General features: G+C 45.1%; 1 protein-coding gene across 1 annotated transcript in view; it reads right to left on the bottom strand.

The window, feature by feature from the left end:
• The window catches only part of LOC108570805 (puratrophin-1-like), a 208,240-nt gene that overhangs the window by 56,563 nt on the left and 134,202 nt on the right, over nt 1-17,475 (bottom strand). The window contains exon 11 of the mRNA XM_017932713.1: nt 16,159-16,284. Coding sequence (XP_017788202.1) covers nt 16,159-16,284 — 126 coding nt within the window. The remainder of the gene's footprint in view (nt 1-16,158; nt 16,285-17,475) is intronic.

The raw sequence follows: 17,475 nt of genomic DNA, 5'->3' as shown, positions 1-17,475 counted from the left end.
AGAATAAAGAAAATTGATAAATTTATATTTAACCCTTTCACTGCTGTTGGCGCCTTGAAAATTTTCACGCACTGTATAATTCGTCCCTAATTCGATCCTTTGCACACTTCTACTTTAATTTAACCCTCGGACAGTTTATCCCGTGTGAGACTAGGGCAGAGCGTCAAATATCCGACAATGTTTAACTCAAGAGAGACTCTCAGGCAGAAAGTTCAAAAGGGACGAGATATTATTATCATAATTATGACGTAGGGTTAAAAAATGATCGCACGTTACATTAACACTTTGCTGTCGGGCTATTTTTCGCGCGTCTTGCATCTGTACCGGGCAAACCCGAGCAAATTCACAAAGTGAAAAAATCAAAATCGATTTCATCTTCTTTCCTAGTCACTACTAGATAAAATACGAAAACGATTGCGATTTTTCACAGGCACAGTGTCGCTATCTTCTGAGTATTAACTGTCCGAAAACTCACTACCGTTGCAAGAATCTATCAGCAAATATTTCGTTTTCATCTCTTTCAACATCACTCAAATCCATTTCGGCAATGGATAAATTTATGAACAATCTTTCTGTGGGATTCGAGAGATAGTGAGCGTGAGTCGTACGAGACGTCCTGACAAGTCTCCTGCTGTCGAGCGTCGGCATGCTTCGGACTAGAAAACTAGTCTCCCGACAGCAAAGTGTTAAAAATCTAAATTTCTTTCACCGTAATTCGTAATTATATTAGACTGTCAAAGCTTCAAACTGTCACTTTAAACAACATTCCAATTGTCGAGAATTCCCTCAGATCAAAATCAATTCGTAAGACACTCGATTCGCCAAAAGGATTCGACGACGCGCAAAGTTCATCGAAGCGTCAAACCTCTATCCCCGCTTTCCAGTGAAGAACCTCAATTACAAAGTCTCCTTTGCACAGCAAACATCCGCAAAAACCGCGAACACGAGCAAGAAATCCAGCTGGAACGGGTAAAAATACACCGGGCAACAATTCGCAGACAGAACGCGACAACACCAGCAGGCGGCGTTTCTATTTGCGCCGGTGCGGTGCATCGTGCGGAAGAGATCCCGCGGGGATTTTCGAAAGGATCCGTGGATCGCGTCGCACGTGCCCCTCGCCGCGAATTCGTTCACGCACGTGCGCTCGAGATTCCATTAATTGCTCGCCGCGGCGCGGCGTCGACACGTGACGCTCGCGCGTCTGCAACGCCGTTCGTTATCGACCGTGTGCAAACGAACGGAGAACGCGATAACGAGGATCGTGAGAAATCGCGCGCGATCGTACTTACTCCCGATTATCGCGATTTCGACGCCGCGCGATGACCTTTTGCACGCTTTTCGACGTTCACCCCTCGCGCTTTGATCTTTGCTGCTCGTCGAACGACATTTGGCGTTTGAAGGGACGCCGGCGTGAAATTTAGTGTAGCGTTGGGGGATGGAGGGGTTGAAATGCTCGGGAAATTTATTCGAAGATTCATTTTCGAGCTTAGAAATCTGTTTTGGGGGAAGTTGGGGTTGTTGGATGGAATGTCTAACGTTCTCCGTATACCTCGTTCTTCCTCCTTTCATGAAACCGCGTTTACATTTTTCCTGTGTAAACAAATTTTCAAGACCAAGTTCAATTTTTTTAATTATAAATTATGTGTTATATTGAGATACGTTAAATTCGTCTCACTGCCTAATAGCTAATAGGCAAAACAATATAGAAATTGAGTATGATGAATAATAATTTTAATAACAAAAAACATTGATTGTGACTTTGAAAACTTATTTGAAAAACACCTAAGGTTACCATTTTGAAGATTCGTTAAAATCGCATTCTACATATAAAAAAATATTTCCATGGGTCCACTAGCGAGGAAAATAATGTAGACGGTCTCCTTAAGCTGGACCACCCAGTACATCTAGAAGCTGCCTAAAGCAAACGCGTGTTTAACGAGGGAAGACGACGGTCGCCGAAGGGCGCAAAATTGGAGGAGACGACAAAGTCGTCTTCCCAGGCGTGGAGGAACAGGTAGAAAAGGCGCGGGGCCGAATCGCGGTCACGGCGCATTCATCACCTGGATCCACCTTGAAAGCGTGTTATTAAGGATCAACGCGCATCCTTCGCCTCGCGATAAATTACCAACGCGACGACAGTCAACGACCACGATCACTTTTCCCAACACCGTGAGCACACACCAGGCACCGTACTGCAAAACCGTTGAAGAAGAGGGAGATCAATGGAAAAACCGTCTGAACGCTTATGATTAAGCGTCCCCCGGCCAACGGGGATGTAATTAGAAGCCGAGATATCAACCGTTAGACGCTTTCTAGCGTGGGTACGGATACCCGTGGGTACTCGTTGACCCTGGAGGACGCTTTAATTTATTCCTGATAGATCGATGAAGAGAGAAAAAAAGGAGAAAAATCGCCAAGCAGGGCGGTGAGATCGAACTCCTCCTGACCTTGCCTCGATCATGGGAGTGACACGATTCCCCGCGTTCACGAGAATTCTCTCGGGTATTCCAAGGACGAAGGATTACAGTCCGCTGGATAGACAAATCTGATTTGTCACGCGTTTAATGTTTGCGTAATCCTACCATTACCGCGAATAAGGACAAGGACTTGATTTCGATAGACGAACTTTCTTAAGAAGTTTCCAAAATCGAGGATCAGAATGCTGAGATAGAAAAGTGTTGAAAGATGGCGGATGGGTGTGTTACCGCCTCGTCCATCGACATATTTCAATAGAATCGTAATCGATCTCTAGACGAAGCTATGCAACCCGGTGCAGCCGGAGACTGCGCGTAGAAAGGCTCGAGTTCTCTCAACTAGAGAAAGGAGTGCACGGAATCAATGTCCTTGCGAACGAGCTGGATGTCAAAGCTGGAGCGAGTTCACGGAATCCGGGCCCGTAAACACGCTCCAAGCCTTTATTTTCGTTCAGAGAATCGTAGCAGACTGCGGAGTGAACTTTCAACGCGAATTTACGCTGTACATCGAGGGATACGTGTCCCTTTCGGAGTCCAACTACCGAGAGTCTAATTGATCTGTGCGCTACGCAGAGATGGGAAGGTAGCTATTTTCCGGCAGAGCAAACTCGAGGACTTGGCTGTGCGACTTCAGCCTATTTTGACATTTCAAAAATTGGGGAACGAAGCTTAGAGTCACGCTTATATCCTCTGAAAAAATTGAAACTCTCCATTTAATAATTACCTCAGAAAAAATTCCCAAGCTTCGCTTAATTTCAGACACCTCGGAGTGCTGTATAATAGACTAATCAACGTTCGACCAAAAGTATCGTTCTATTTTCCACAATTTCACAGACACAGAACGTGACAAGGTGCATAAGTAAGCTGGACATAAGCGCGTATAGGCGTCGAACCTTGCCTCGGCAAACTCTTACGTACGGACACCGCGGTAAATTAGATTCGTTTAAGACAATTCGTGACGTTCGTTCGAGTTAACAGGAGTCGGTCGTCCCGTTCGATTTCCACCACCGGTGGAGGGAAAAATGTGGCCGAGAGCAGGGTCGTGACAATGCGAGGAAGAAGAGCATCACACAGCCGGCACACGTTCGCGATCGTCCTTTTTGCTCAACTGACACTCCTTAATCGGCTAACGAGACACTTAAGTATGAATCCCTCGCGACGCTCAGCCCGGATTACAAGCCACTTTCATCGCAAGTATGCTATTGTGCGTATGCACGGGCATTATATATTCGTTACGCGGATCTCGCGTTTATTTTTCCAAGCTAACGAACCCCAGGTTCACTGGACTCGCCAGCTCGCGTCCTTGACGAATGTGTTCTCGGTTGGAAAGGAGCCCCGAAAATTGCCGCACTTCGTCCTGATGATCTTTCGACGCTCGTTTCGTCGATTCGTAAAACGTATCAGTCGCACGACACAGACACCAAGTGAGTCAAGTTTTTAGCCGAAGAAAGGCGCTCCGCGTTCTTCTGGATACAAGATTCAATCAACGTGCCTCGAGCGAAAATTTTGAAACGAAAGTCGGATACTCGACTGGCATCTTTCGAATACTCCAAGCGAAAGTTTCGACGTTCAACTGAATCGAGAGGAAATAATTTGGCCAAAAGTTTGGAATCACCTCCCACCTTTCATCAATATTAAACCTGCTGCTAATTTTTTATAGATTTCAAGTTTATCTCATATCGATTGATTCGAACGACAAAAAATTCTCAAAGTCGCTTGACTCTTTTCTGGAAACTTTTGTGTAAATTGCAATGCTCGGTGATTCCAAACTTTTCAGCGAAGTTATATTGTAAAATTGGTGTAGAGCTTTATACCAAAGCGATATATTATAAATAAATGGAATATGAAGCAGCAACTTGTTTTAATTCGTTTGATATTAATTTATTTTATTTAATAATACGGCCTTTGACTCGGAGACAGAATGAGAATTTGGCCCTCGAACTAGGAAAGGTTGCCCATGCCTGCTCTGTGCCATTCAACTCGATGCCACCGGGATAATCAACAATTGAGATAGCACGACGAGACTTCGCCGGAGAAGCGTTTCTAGAAATCGTATATAGCGACTCAGAAGTGTATTTCCGCGAAAGAGGAATCGAAGGGATTTCCTACTTACTGGCCAATCCGGTCGAGCAATCTTCTAGGTCTTCGGCGTTGCGCCCCGAACTGAAACTTCGATTGCTCGTAATCTAGATCACCCGTTAAACGTGTATTATTACAGTGTCGAAGCGATAACCGGAGGAAATCATTAATTAGTCGATGCTCGTTCGGAAACGAGACGAAAAAGTCTCCCGAACGAGAGGTGCACAGATAGAGAAACAGGAAGCAACAACTCGTGGGATCGGTGGAGAAAAAAGGGAACGAAAACTGAAGACAAGATGGTAACCGATGTTGGAAAATGTTTTTCTCGTTGTTTTAACGAAAGCCACGATAATTCCAGAGAACAGTGGCTATACGTGGCCGATTTAGTTGAACTCGAAAGTGTAGTAACCCAGTGGCACGAATATCGGCGGGTCCGTGAACGTTCCTCGTCGCTTTTCTCGTTCGTGAGTGAATGTCGAGCGCGAGCTCTCCTCGTCGCCGTCCATTGTATGCCAAATTCTGCGCTCCTTCCGACAGAGAGACTTTTGCGTCACACATGTAAATAAAAGCGAAGCAACAAGGCAGACGGCCTTCACCGGCCGATCCTCGCGAATGACAATACCACCTCGAGAGAGTTTCTGTCTGTGCTATTTTCCTACCGAATAAGAATCAACCTCGCGGAATACTCGAAAACAGCCATTAAATTCTCGTCGTAAATGTCGTTTACTCGCCGGTAAACAAGACTATAACTGTTAGATATATTCTACGTAAAAACGAAAAAAAAGAAGAGAGAAAAAAGAAACAGGAGGAGAAAGATCGAGAGAGATTTCGCAAAATTGCTTGTGCAAACGTACGTTTTCATAGCGGTAGGTTGGATTTCCACTTATCGTATGTACCAACCGCGCGATAATTATTTAAATGTGCACGAAACGCGGTCTAGTTTGGAAGGATAGGAGGTTTAGTGAACGGCTAGCAGAGATAGTGCACAGAAGTATGTCGATAAATTAAGGCCAATTATTTGACTCCGCGCTGAACCGAATCGATCGTTTTCGTTCGCTGTTCGAACCACGTGGCGTGTATATATCGCGTCGAAAACGTGGGGTAATTTAAAAAAATTGCGGTAATTAGAGACTACGATGTTACGCGATCGTCTATATTTGTATGTGACGTGTGAAACAAGACAGACTCGTGATTATACAAAAAGAGGGGAAAAAGCGATAACAAGTGGATATTCTGTAATTTCGCAAATGTTCCTTGGACTCGTAAAAGCCCCTCTGTCGCCACAGTTAAGGCGGCAATGGACAAAGCCCAGGAACAGTAACCGGCACGTTTTCAACGATGACATCTCGCTGAGGAGATATTAAGGTACAGTTACGTTTTCCACTCATTTCTACGCGGCACAGGTACACAGCCGCGTAATGGCGCATAAGCCATCGGGTCACCCATTCATTTTTCATGGAGAGCACGTACGTAACGCGGGGCTGCCGTGAAAGATTCTCAAACGAGCCATACATCGGTTCCACTTGTACCGTAATATATGTTCATCGAACCTTGCTACGCTAAAGAAACGATTTTTCACACGAGACCAAGATTTTTTCTTTCGCAAGGCTGACCTGTGGTGGTACCTTCTACTCTCCGCCGCTAGGGGGACGGAACGTTGACCTTTCTCGCTGGTGCTCGCTAAGACACCTATTAGTATATATACAACTTCTAAGTTGTTTCTAACTGTCCCAATCGCACAATGAAGCTAGTCTTGCTCGTGAACATCCTCTTGCTAAGTACTTACATAGGTGTTTTGTGAAGTCTTTTCCTATATTCACAACTCATGGTAGATGATAGTAACTGCATCCTTCTCGTAACTAAACGCTTAAATTTATCCAAGGTTGATGCAGGTTGCAGGGAAATTCTCTTCTCTGAGAAACTGTTGTTTCAAACCTTTCGTGCAGTGGGAAAAAAGCCCTAATCTTGCCCCACGTTTAAGGCATGTAAGAGTTTTCTAGTGGTAGCCTTAATTGCACAGTCGACTAAGAAAATGGTCCAGTATGAGAAAAACTCATCTTTCTTCCGTTTTCCGCCTACTGAATTCCTCCTTTCACAACAAACCGCCATTAGACTCTTGGAGAATTTTACGAAAGTCGTTTAATGGACACAAAGATCTAGATACTACGCCTCTCGATATTTCATCGACTTTATTTACATTGAACAGGCTCTCGACGGTTAATGTCCGCCTCTATTTCGCCGATTTGCATGCGAGATTACGGGTAAAACGTACGCCACTGTGCGGAGAGACAACGACTGTCTGAGGTAAATAATGCGAGCACCTTGAACGATTCGTATCAAAGGGTTAATGTCCGCCTCTATTTCGCCGATTTGCATGCGAGATTACGGGTAAAACGTACGCCACTGGGCGGAGAGACAACGACTGTCTGAGGTAAATAATGCGAGCACCTTGAACGATTCGTATCAAAGAGAGAGAGGGTGAAGGAAAAATTGAAATTGTCTCGAGAGTCGTGACAGAAGAAAACGGGTGCGTTATATGCCATAGGTGTGTTGTGTTCAAGTAGCGCGTGAAGCTCGTAGTTCATTATTTCTCCATTTTCATCACGTTTCTGCCCGTGTTCACCGTTTGCCGCGTATTTAGCTCTCTCGAACCACTTACTCCACCGAGGTAGGTAATTAATACCCGGAGAAACGTTCGTGTTGTACAAGCAATAAAATCCTTTACCAGCTCGACTCGAGAGAGGAGAGGCATCGAGTGTGATAAAGGTGCGTGGAAATGAAGAATACGTGAGAAAAAGTAAACGAGGATACGCGCGCGAGCTGTGCACCGGAAAGAGAAAGAATATACCAGAGAAGAGAGAACGAGCGAAGAAATCAGGGTAGTAGCGTCGTTATATGGAAAATGCTGGATGGATACCAGCATGAATTTTAATAAGTTTCAACTCGCGTGTGTTACTGTAATAATACCTGCGTTAAACGTCAGATAGACGAGAGTACGTTAAGTGATTCTTCGATCGTTTCTTCTTACTTCGAATTTACGGACACTCGAGTGAAACGTCGTGTTCACGCTATCTCGCGAGATAATCGTCCACTTCCACAGGAGATCGATCCACGACGGAGACGTCGCGTCGATTCACTCATTGTTCCACGGGGAACGTGGGAGCCATCTTAACGAGATCGTATTCTCGACAATTGCAAAACGTTTCGGAAGTTCGCGTGGCCTTCGTGCATACATGCGTTCAGAGAAGATGTGAAGAAGCAGGAGAAGGAGGAAACAAAAACGGAAGAAAAGAAAAAGGTGACGACGTTGAAGAGAGTGCAAGAGACAGTTTCCTTACGCAATCGAGCTTTCGCGATAGTACCCCCAGCGTCTCGAGAGAGGAGGAAACCGTAAAACGCCACGCCTTCCGCCGCGTAAATGTAACGGGTCACGGTGAGCTTAGCGCGTAAGAAAAGAGAAGACCTTGGAGTACCTTGTACGTGGATTTGTCCCGGCCTGTCTCGAGTCCGATCCGCTCGGAATTCTCGTATTTGGGTTGAACGGCGTCGTTAATGCAACATGCTTTTTGCCAGAGAACGCGTTCTGTTTCGCATAACTGCCGGCAATCAGGCTTTTTCTACCCATACCCACCGACGATTTGCTTTACGGCCGGTTACAGTGAATTAATAACGTCCAACGATTGGTCGTGATTGAGTTAGTCGTTCGGAGTTACTTTCACAGATGTTTCCTTTAATCTTCGACTGTTCCAGGTGTCGGCTCAGCCATTCCGTAATCTTGATTATCGAGCGGTTTAATTAGACTCACGTTCGTAGGTATTAGGACACCCATTATGATCTTACAAAAAGCGTTACGCGGTTTTAATCAAACTTTTTGCTTCGAATCTCAACACTTTCACAGACGGTAGGTATTCTCGTTGAAATAGCAGTGGAAATAAAAAATATTCCCTCGTAATACGATTGAAAAGTTGAGAAAAATGTAGACGTTAAAAATGAAAATTGAAAATATGAAAAATTCATAAAACGGTAAAATTAAAATTGCAAAGGTTTTCCAAAGAGAGTGTGTCGATAATTTTTTAACGACTGTCTAAATTTGCTTCACAATCCTAATATGAACAGGAATATGTATCGGAAGACAGGAGTCACCGTTTCCCCTTAATTCTCAGTCTCGACCGGTATATCGTAATTAGCAGTTCAAACAGTTCGCCGAAAAACGAAAGAAAAGGACCCGGAAGCCATGTGCCACCTCTTCTTTCAGAGGTATCAGGTAGCATCGTTCCACTTTGAACGTCGATTAACCCACATATCAGCCGAAGTGCAGGCACGCTTTATTTTTTCACGTTACACCTACGCTACGTGAGGCCGGCTATGCGTAACAAGGCCTAGGCTCCATCTCTGTCGGTTCACCCGCATGCAAGCGCGTGCATTAATAGGCTAATTCGTCTCGTTGCACCGTTCCTCACCAATCACCGCTCGATTCTCGTAGCAATCTCGTTCTCCAGATGCGCGAGCGCTGCTTCTTCATCCAAGCAAATGCGTGCAAGGTTCTCAATGTTGTTTTTTCTACTGCTTTCCTCTTGCTGTTTTTTTTTTTTTTTTTCTTACCATCAAAGAGGTGGAAAGCGTTTAGCTTCTGGCAGACAGCTAGTTTCTTATCCACCGTTTTCTTTGCATTAATGCGCTCGTGTTTTATGACTTCGTTTTACGAGTTCTCTCGGTTATTTATGAATGTAATATTGACGATAACACGGGGAATAAATCGTTCTTTAATAACTGTGACGAGAATGATTTCCTCGAGGTTTGAAAATATATTCAGATATGTTAAATTGTTTTACCCCCGAGGTACAACCTTTCTTGTTCCCTTTAATCCTTCGGCGCACCGTTAAGAATGCAATCATGTTATCGGGCAAAAAATTGCTGCAACGACAGATGCGATAAGGCGAGGAATGAATGGGATAAATCTTTCCCCGATAACTGTGACGAGAATATTTCCGAGCTTTGAAAATATTAGGAAACAGCAGAATTATTTTCTCCGAAGAAGCCTTTCTTTAGAGTGCAATAATGCTATCACAGAAAAATCGCAGGGACAGATGTGACAAGGTGATATTTTCGATGACCAAAATATCTCCAAGCTTTCGAAATATTAAGAACAATTAAAATTATTTTCTCTCGGGGATCCCTCTTTTATCAGAGAAAAATCGCAGCGGCAGATGTGACAAGGCGATTTCCTCCATAACCATGACCAAAATATTTCCAACCTTCGAAAATATTAACATATTCCGTGTCCAAAAATGCCAAAGAGCGTTTTCAGTTTACATGTAATAAATATTAATATTAATTTTATCCTTTTTTACTTAAGACTCAAGGGTAACCGTAAAGTCGTGCATCGAAAAAAATCGACCCCTCTGTGATTATGGGCTTCGCAGCCTAGAGCGCTGGCGCTTTTAGGACAGGATAGAAGAAGCGCGATCGCGCCGCTTGGCACTCAAACGGTTAACAAACCTTTCTTCTTCCATTCAATCCCTTTGCCACCGTTAACCGTGCAATAATATTATCAAAGAAAAATCGCACCGACAGATGTGGCTCTCGTTTTCAAGAGCAGTACCTCGGTCCCCCAAGTTACCGAGGAGGATCCATCGAGTTTACAGTGGGCGTAGCGAGAATCGTGATTAGGCGATCGAGCCTTTTCGCGCGACCAGCCACGAGCTGGTAAGGGTCGAGCTAATAAAATTCGGGGTTGCAGAGACAGACACGCGGGTGGACCCTCGATTTCACCATGGTGTTACCATGCTCCACGGATAAGGCGGGCCAATTGAATTGCACGGTGATCACTCGTTCGTCAGCCAGCGGAATATTTAGCAATTTGAATGCAGAGTGGGGCTGTATCGATCTCTCGAGACGAATGGGCTCGCGGAGGCATTAAACGCGATATATTACTGTGAAAAGTGGTAGGAGGTGGAGGGGTTTCGACGTTTCGGGGGTTCGGAGAAGAATCGGCCGAGTTTCATTTCGTTAAGCGATAGGGAACACACCGACGAGAACTTATTTAAATATTGAGTTATCGGTCCAGGCCGATTTAACGTCTGTCGTCGAGCAGAATACCAGTTCGAATTTGCAATCTTGATCGTACACCGGGTGTCTCATTTGCAACGAACGTGTCAATTATTTCCCCTGTTATTGAAAACGTGTCCGAAGGTGTTTTTCTGACGGGAAAAGAAAAATCTCCGCAAGATCGCTTTCAAGGTTGTCGACGTCGTTGCTGCACATATTGACATACTCGTTTCTCCTCTGATTCGTTCTTTTTTTCACTTTGTTCAAAGTCATTTCAAGGTCGTGACGTCGTAGGTCGTTGAACTGGTCCCGATGTTGGCTACGAGGCGGCATTACGAGCAACGTGTTATTATGCGAAAATGTGTCGGTGACCTTGAGATGACCTCGAGAGGAGTTTTTTAACACCGTATTATAAATTCACTCTTAGTCGTTTTTTTCTTATTTTCAACGGAAGTAATTTGGGTGCTCCTTGTGAACGAGACGATCTTTGCAAGGAACGAACACTTCTCGACCTTTTTATTATCACTTTTCTCAGAAGGAAGAAATTATTCTGTCGAGGTCGTTGAATTTGTCAAAAGAACTTCAACGCTGTACCTAAAACAGACTCGAAAAATTCGTGAAAATCAGATGCACAAAGAAATTAAACGAGACTTAAGAGAATGTTCAACGATCCAGCGACGACAAAAATAGTAGACACGGTTCGTATACAGTTCTGACCCTGTGAATACCAGAAAACTGTACAATGGAGGTGTGAACAAAAGCTGGCGACACAAATCAAATACATAAATCGGTGGAACCGGGGCGAGACTTCAATAGCGAACGTCGGAATCGCCGCGAAAGCAACTTTCAATCGAAAGCGGTTCAAACAAAAGCGCCCTTCTGTCACCGCTCGAGCACACACACGCGCACAATCGAGCATTCGGGTTTATTACACCGGCTTTGGCTCGCAGGAACCGAGAAACAAATAGGAACGAACGAAACGAAAGAAGAGAAAAAGGGGGACAACGTCGATTAACATTTAAATCATTCAATTAAGAACGCACACGCGGCGGTGTCCCGCGTTTCCATATTTATTGGCTAATTAACGGCGCGCTTATTGGTAATTTCCAGGGTGCTCTCTCTGAGTAGGAGCGCGGCGAATTAAACGGCGGGGCTAACGAGCATAACCGCCTTGTGCCGATTCCCCTAGGCCTGTTGCAATCGAGTTTTCGAAACGATTTCCTCGATCGCGATTCGCGACACGCGTCCACTCTCCACCGGATATACCGCGTCGCAATCATCGTTCCGCGCGCTGATATCGAGGATTACACGGTGGAACTGCTTCGAGCGCGCTCGTCCAAACGAGATCGCTATCTCCGAGACGTTAACACACGTTCGCTGCCACTGGAAAATCGATAGCACCCTTGGGCAATGCACTTTGGGCCGCATATGCTGCGTCGGTGGCAGCGACCGTGTTGAAATAGAAAAATTGTTTTTCGCGCAATTAATTTTGACTTGCAAGGAATACACCTGACTTGTAAATTTTTGCGAAATATCGCGTTTCTTTTTATTCGTAAGTTGAACCGTAATCGACAAATTTGCAGAAGGCAATTATACCTGAAAATTCGTTGTGAAAGTGATTCAAAGGTTGGCGAGAAATTGATACAGGGTATTCAACGAATAAAAAAATTTCATACGAACCCACGTTTAGAAATAATTTATTAAAGAATTATAAGCAACAATAGAATATTTATTAAAAGAGGTATTGTTGCAAAAGGAGGAACTTTTTAACAATTTTTGTAACTTAAAGCTTAACAAAATCAACCACAGAAAACTACAAAACTAACGAGAAGCAACGAATAACTTTTCTTAATAAACGACAATTCTTTTCACCTCCGAAATACCTTTCGAAACACCCCGTACATCTCCATCGTCGGGAAAGAAAAACACGAGGCACTTTCACGACCGAACGCCACGGAGTTTCGCTCGAAAACTCCGCAAATCGAACACGGTTCAGGCTCGCGTGAATTTTTTCGGGCGTGAATTCTGGGAACCGGTGGCCGTGATTTCACGCGCGTCCCATTAAAAACGCCCGTAAACGCCTCGTTTTTATTCTCGACACGATCGCGGGCGCCTCCTCTTCTGCGCGCGTAAATTGGGTTACGAGAACACTCTGACCGCCTGGCGGCCATCGACGATCGCGGTTTCCGGTGCTCGACACCGGTTCGTACTTCGACGGAACACCGTCGACCTTCCGGATCGGCCCTATCGCCAGCGTACAATCGTATAAAATGTAGGTTTCCGAATGGTGGAAGGGAAGCGCAATTAGCGGTTTCTTGTTCTCTTTCACTCGAAGAATCCTGGAGAAATTGGCGCTCGCGGAAAGCGAGAGCAGCCTGTTGCGAGGGGAGACGTGTAGTTCGGTCGGTGTGCAAAAAGTGTTCGCTGGAAGATCGTGGAAAGAAGCGGACGCTTAATTTCTGTTTTATGCGCGAGTGATTAGGCAAATTTCATTTGGCATGAAAATCTTGTAGCAAGTGTAACTTAAGCTTGAATTCCTTCCGACCGATTTTTTCGAATTATCGAAGCTCGGGGAAGACACTTTATCGATTTAAATACAGGGAGAGAATAACCCTTTCGTGTGCAATGAAGAGAATTATCAGTTCAAAACGTGGATGATGTGTAATCATCTTCCTTTAACACATTACTGACGGTGTCTCTACTGAAATGGATCGAAACTGGAAAATGATAAATTGCCAAGTTTGATATGTGCAGTTTCTAAAAACTTATTTTTGACACTTCGTTCGAATACAAATTAGCGTATCTCGTGACCAGCAGTTGGAAATTGAACGACGACAATTCGTTAATACTTGAGATACAACAGACGCTAATTGTCTAACTCGCGTCGTCAATGTGTCGCTGCTACCGTCGAAGCATTGTCGACACACAACGACTAATGTGCCGACAGTGTACCAGTCAGTCACCAGGTCGACACAAAAAGATGATACCACCTCTGTGAGATGGTCAACTGTCTCCACGAAAATTCTCGTGAAAATCACATGTCTGGCTGAAAGTACGAATCGATGGCGCACGGTACGTTGCACACTCACGATTTTCAGAGTGAATGTGCTGAAGATATTCGAACGCAAGGACTCCCGTCACCGACAAGTTGTCAGCGACACGTTCCATCGATGGAATCGATCGCACTTTGTCGCAAGCGCGCCACAGCGAAAGGGTTAAGCAGATGCATCTGGACCAAGAGGGGTGGCTGTCGCGGTGAGCGTCGAAGGCTCGACGAGGTCCTATTTTCAACCACTCTCGAACCGGTCCACTCCACCGGTACCTTTATCGTCGAATTAATTTACGATCATTTCGATTGATACGCTCTTTAACTGGACGTCTCGCAATTAACCGGACGCTCCAAATAATCGGGTTCGCGGCGGCGCGGCGCTCACCATCGGTCGCTTAATAATAAATCGGCGATACGTTCCAGTTCCGTTCCGACCGACCCAAATAAACGGTTTTCTCGATCGTCGTTGACAATTATGACAGGGCACCGTGTGTGAGCATCGAGGGAGAGAGAGAGAGAGATCGATAGGGGTCATTGGGCCGAAAGAGCGAAGAAGAAACGCGCAACGCTGTTTGGATAATGATCGAACAACCTGCAACGACCGCTCGAAACGCGGATAATTGAAGTGGGTGCCACATGATTAATTAACGCGTTGCTCGCTGCGTGTCCGGGATTTATATCTCTCTTGCTCGTCCCAAAGATAGCCCTCTCTCGCCCGGATTAATTGAGCGACAACCGCTCGCCGGTGGCGTTTCATCGCGGTGAAAGTCGAGCATCGTGATAATCCGAAAATTCAAGGGCACCAGAAACACGTGTTGCAGTTTGGGAACGTATCGAGTGATTTTTAGGGTTGGCAAAGTTGGAGATTGTATTAGAGACTGTGAGATAGGTGTTAGGAAATAGCTACCGCCTACAGACTCTCGACGAATTTGGCTGCATCGCGCGTAGAGTTGAAGATTTAAGGTAATAGAAGCAGTAGATGTTATAGGACAAGGACGAGTTCTAGTTAGAAGAAGTTTCAAGGAGACGAATTCATTCTCTATTTTCCAAACTTTCAAGTTAATTCTGGGTTTATCGAAGGTAAGTATCAACGAGTACCATAATTGGATAGAACTCCGCCCACGCCAAGGTTCGCCGATAAACGGCGACAAGTCGACCGGAATAGATCATTCCTCGGTTAATTGCGATTCAAGGTTTCAGGTAGTTTTACGATCGTTTATCGAGAAAATGGGAAACGCAGAAAGCGGAGGTCACGTTGTCGCTGTGGCCCCGTTATCAGCGAACGGAAAGCATCGTCGTTGGACACGGGCTTGCACGATCGATTGATAAGAACAGACACTGGTAACCACTCAGCGTCGTCCCGCTAGCTAATCGACTCCTCGCGAGTACGTTTCTAATTGCGAAAGTTTCTGCGCGAGACGCTTTCGCGTACCACGAATTAATGGCCACGATTCGATCTGGCCGTTGCAGACGGCAAATGAGATTCCAGTCGTTCGAAACGGTCGCCTCGAGTCACGGCAGAAAAGTAATCGCACGCCGATATCGGCGAAGCACGTTCACCGGAGCGTTTGAATATCCCGCGCTGCGGTACAGTCGGTATTGCAGAGAGCTGCTTGGAGCGAGCGCCGCGAGGCGGCACCACTGCACTACGAATCGACTTACCGATCATCGAAGATTCGAAAATCTATGGAGCGATTTTTTTTGATCGAGATTGATTTTTTATTTCGATTATTTCTTTGGATTTGAAGTTTGCGGAAGATTGGACGTAAGTTTAGTTTCCGAGGAGTTACATTACCGACGGAATATCGTACGCGTCGGTAAAATAGAACCGATCTATAGATCATTGTGAAACTTTTTATCGATATCTACATCTTCGTCGAGCTGTATAATTGCAAAGGCACGTTATTACGCGTTTCACGGGTAATAACGCAAATCTTCTCCGGGTGTTTTGAAATTGGAGCACGTTCTCGATCGTTAAAAATCTCATTCGCCAAAGAGCGTATACGCAACGTTCAAACGCACATCCATACCGTTCCTCGCGCCTCTTCTATTCAAGCGAAATCCGAAAGTCATCGTTCTCCACGTTCGATTGTCAAATCAGGCTAAATGAAATATCCCTATCTCTGATCGAATCCAATCTATCAACTGGCAAACAACCGTATTACACCTTCCGTCCAAGGCAACAGACTCTAATATCGTTCTCTTTCTTTCTTCTTCTTCTTCCGTCGAAAGGAACACGTGCGTGTATTTTCTCCGATTGATTCGAGGGAAGTCTCTGCGATACTTTGACGTTTGCAGCCGACCACAAAGGAGCCTTTTATTATCCTTCGGTCGTTCCGACAGACTCTCGACGGAATTTCATCCGTATCGAAGCGTGGCGAAAGGATCGATGAGACGTGAAAAAAGTGAAATCTCGGGGCATATATGGGCCGGGTCCCTCGGCTGCTTTCGATCCCATTATTCAGATCGATCGGTGTACCGAACACCGTGCACTCTAGCGTTACTCACCATCGACGTGAAATAGAACTTCTCGAAGTCCCTCTCGTGAAGTCGCGCCGCTGTCAGGTTGGTGGCTGAGTGCTGTCCGTGTTTCGTGAGCACGTCCTCGCCCTTTTTGCACAACCACGACAACACCTGCGGAACAAAGTAGAATTATCGTTAATCGTCGACGGTAAGGTCTCCTATCGGCGAGATTAAATCACGATTCAATCCCTGTCGAATTGTTTTCGCGGTGCGAAATTTCATCAGATCGGGGCACAGCTTAAAGCCTCGATTAATAATTCAGACAATAAATAATAATTCCATCCTGTGAAAGCCTGAAATATCCCACCCTCTTTTACACGTCCGAAAAATTCACCGTAATTCCTGCCACTTTCTCGACTGCTATTCCCATACGAACAACTTTCCTGATGACAGTGAATAGAAGCTCAGATAAGAGCGTTACGATTTTCAAGCGGCAAAAAATCCTCCGTTCGAAATTGAAATTCACCGCGTTTGAACGTGGGCTACATACTTCAGCGTTGAAGTTTCGCTGCATCGAGGCAATTCTAGGGAACGTAGCGTAAGGATTTAACGCGACAGGACAGTGAGTAATTAGCGTCTGCCCGGTTTCGTTAAATAATTAAGAACGATCGTGGCCGTTCCATGCTCGACGGCGGAGGTCTGGTTATTTATGAACGTCATAGTAAAACCTCGAGTGAAACGTTCCAACACACGACACCGCTGGCCCGTTTTAACGCGGGCTCCCGCGCGTTCTCGTAATAAATACACCTCCGGTGTATCAAATTCGAGTAATTTATTAGCGGGACGGGGAGAAAGGACGATTCCTACGTTTTATCCTGCTTTCCTCTTATTCTACGCGCAACCGATTTATACTAATCGGGGATAGGTATTTTACGTAACCGATGGTGGTTGAAAAGACAGCGATAGTCGGTGTTTTGCCGGGTTCTCGTTCGTTTTCCAATTTGTCAAAATCAACGACGCAGTCCAGTTGCGTAATTTCGCGTTGGCGTTTCGACGGCGGGGACAAATGTCGTGGGATGAGGATGACCTAACGCGAGTTTTCGTCATTTCGGGGGGAAATTAGGTGGAAACTTTTGAAATTCAGGTGCTTTACGTTTTATTTATCATTCGATGGTAATTTGTTGCACAAGTTTACTATTGGATGTTGCAGATTCACTCTTGAGACATTTCTTATTGCATAATTAATCTTTTTCCAGGAAGAGATTAATTTGTTACGAGCCTCTTTTCGACGTCGTGTAAAAGGCAGGATTTAAGTAACCTCGTGATGGTATCATTTATGAAACATGATCAGTTTAACCTTTA

The sequence above is a fragment of the Habropoda laboriosa genome, unplaced genomic scaffold, assembly GCF_001263275.1.
Source record: "Habropoda laboriosa isolate 0110345459 unplaced genomic scaffold, ASM126327v1 scaffold86, whole genome shotgun sequence".
Taxonomy (NCBI): domain Eukaryota; kingdom Metazoa; phylum Arthropoda; class Insecta; order Hymenoptera; family Apidae; genus Habropoda; species Habropoda laboriosa.
Note: the sequence above shows the minus strand (reverse complement) of the source record. Positions and strands in the feature narration are given on the sequence as shown.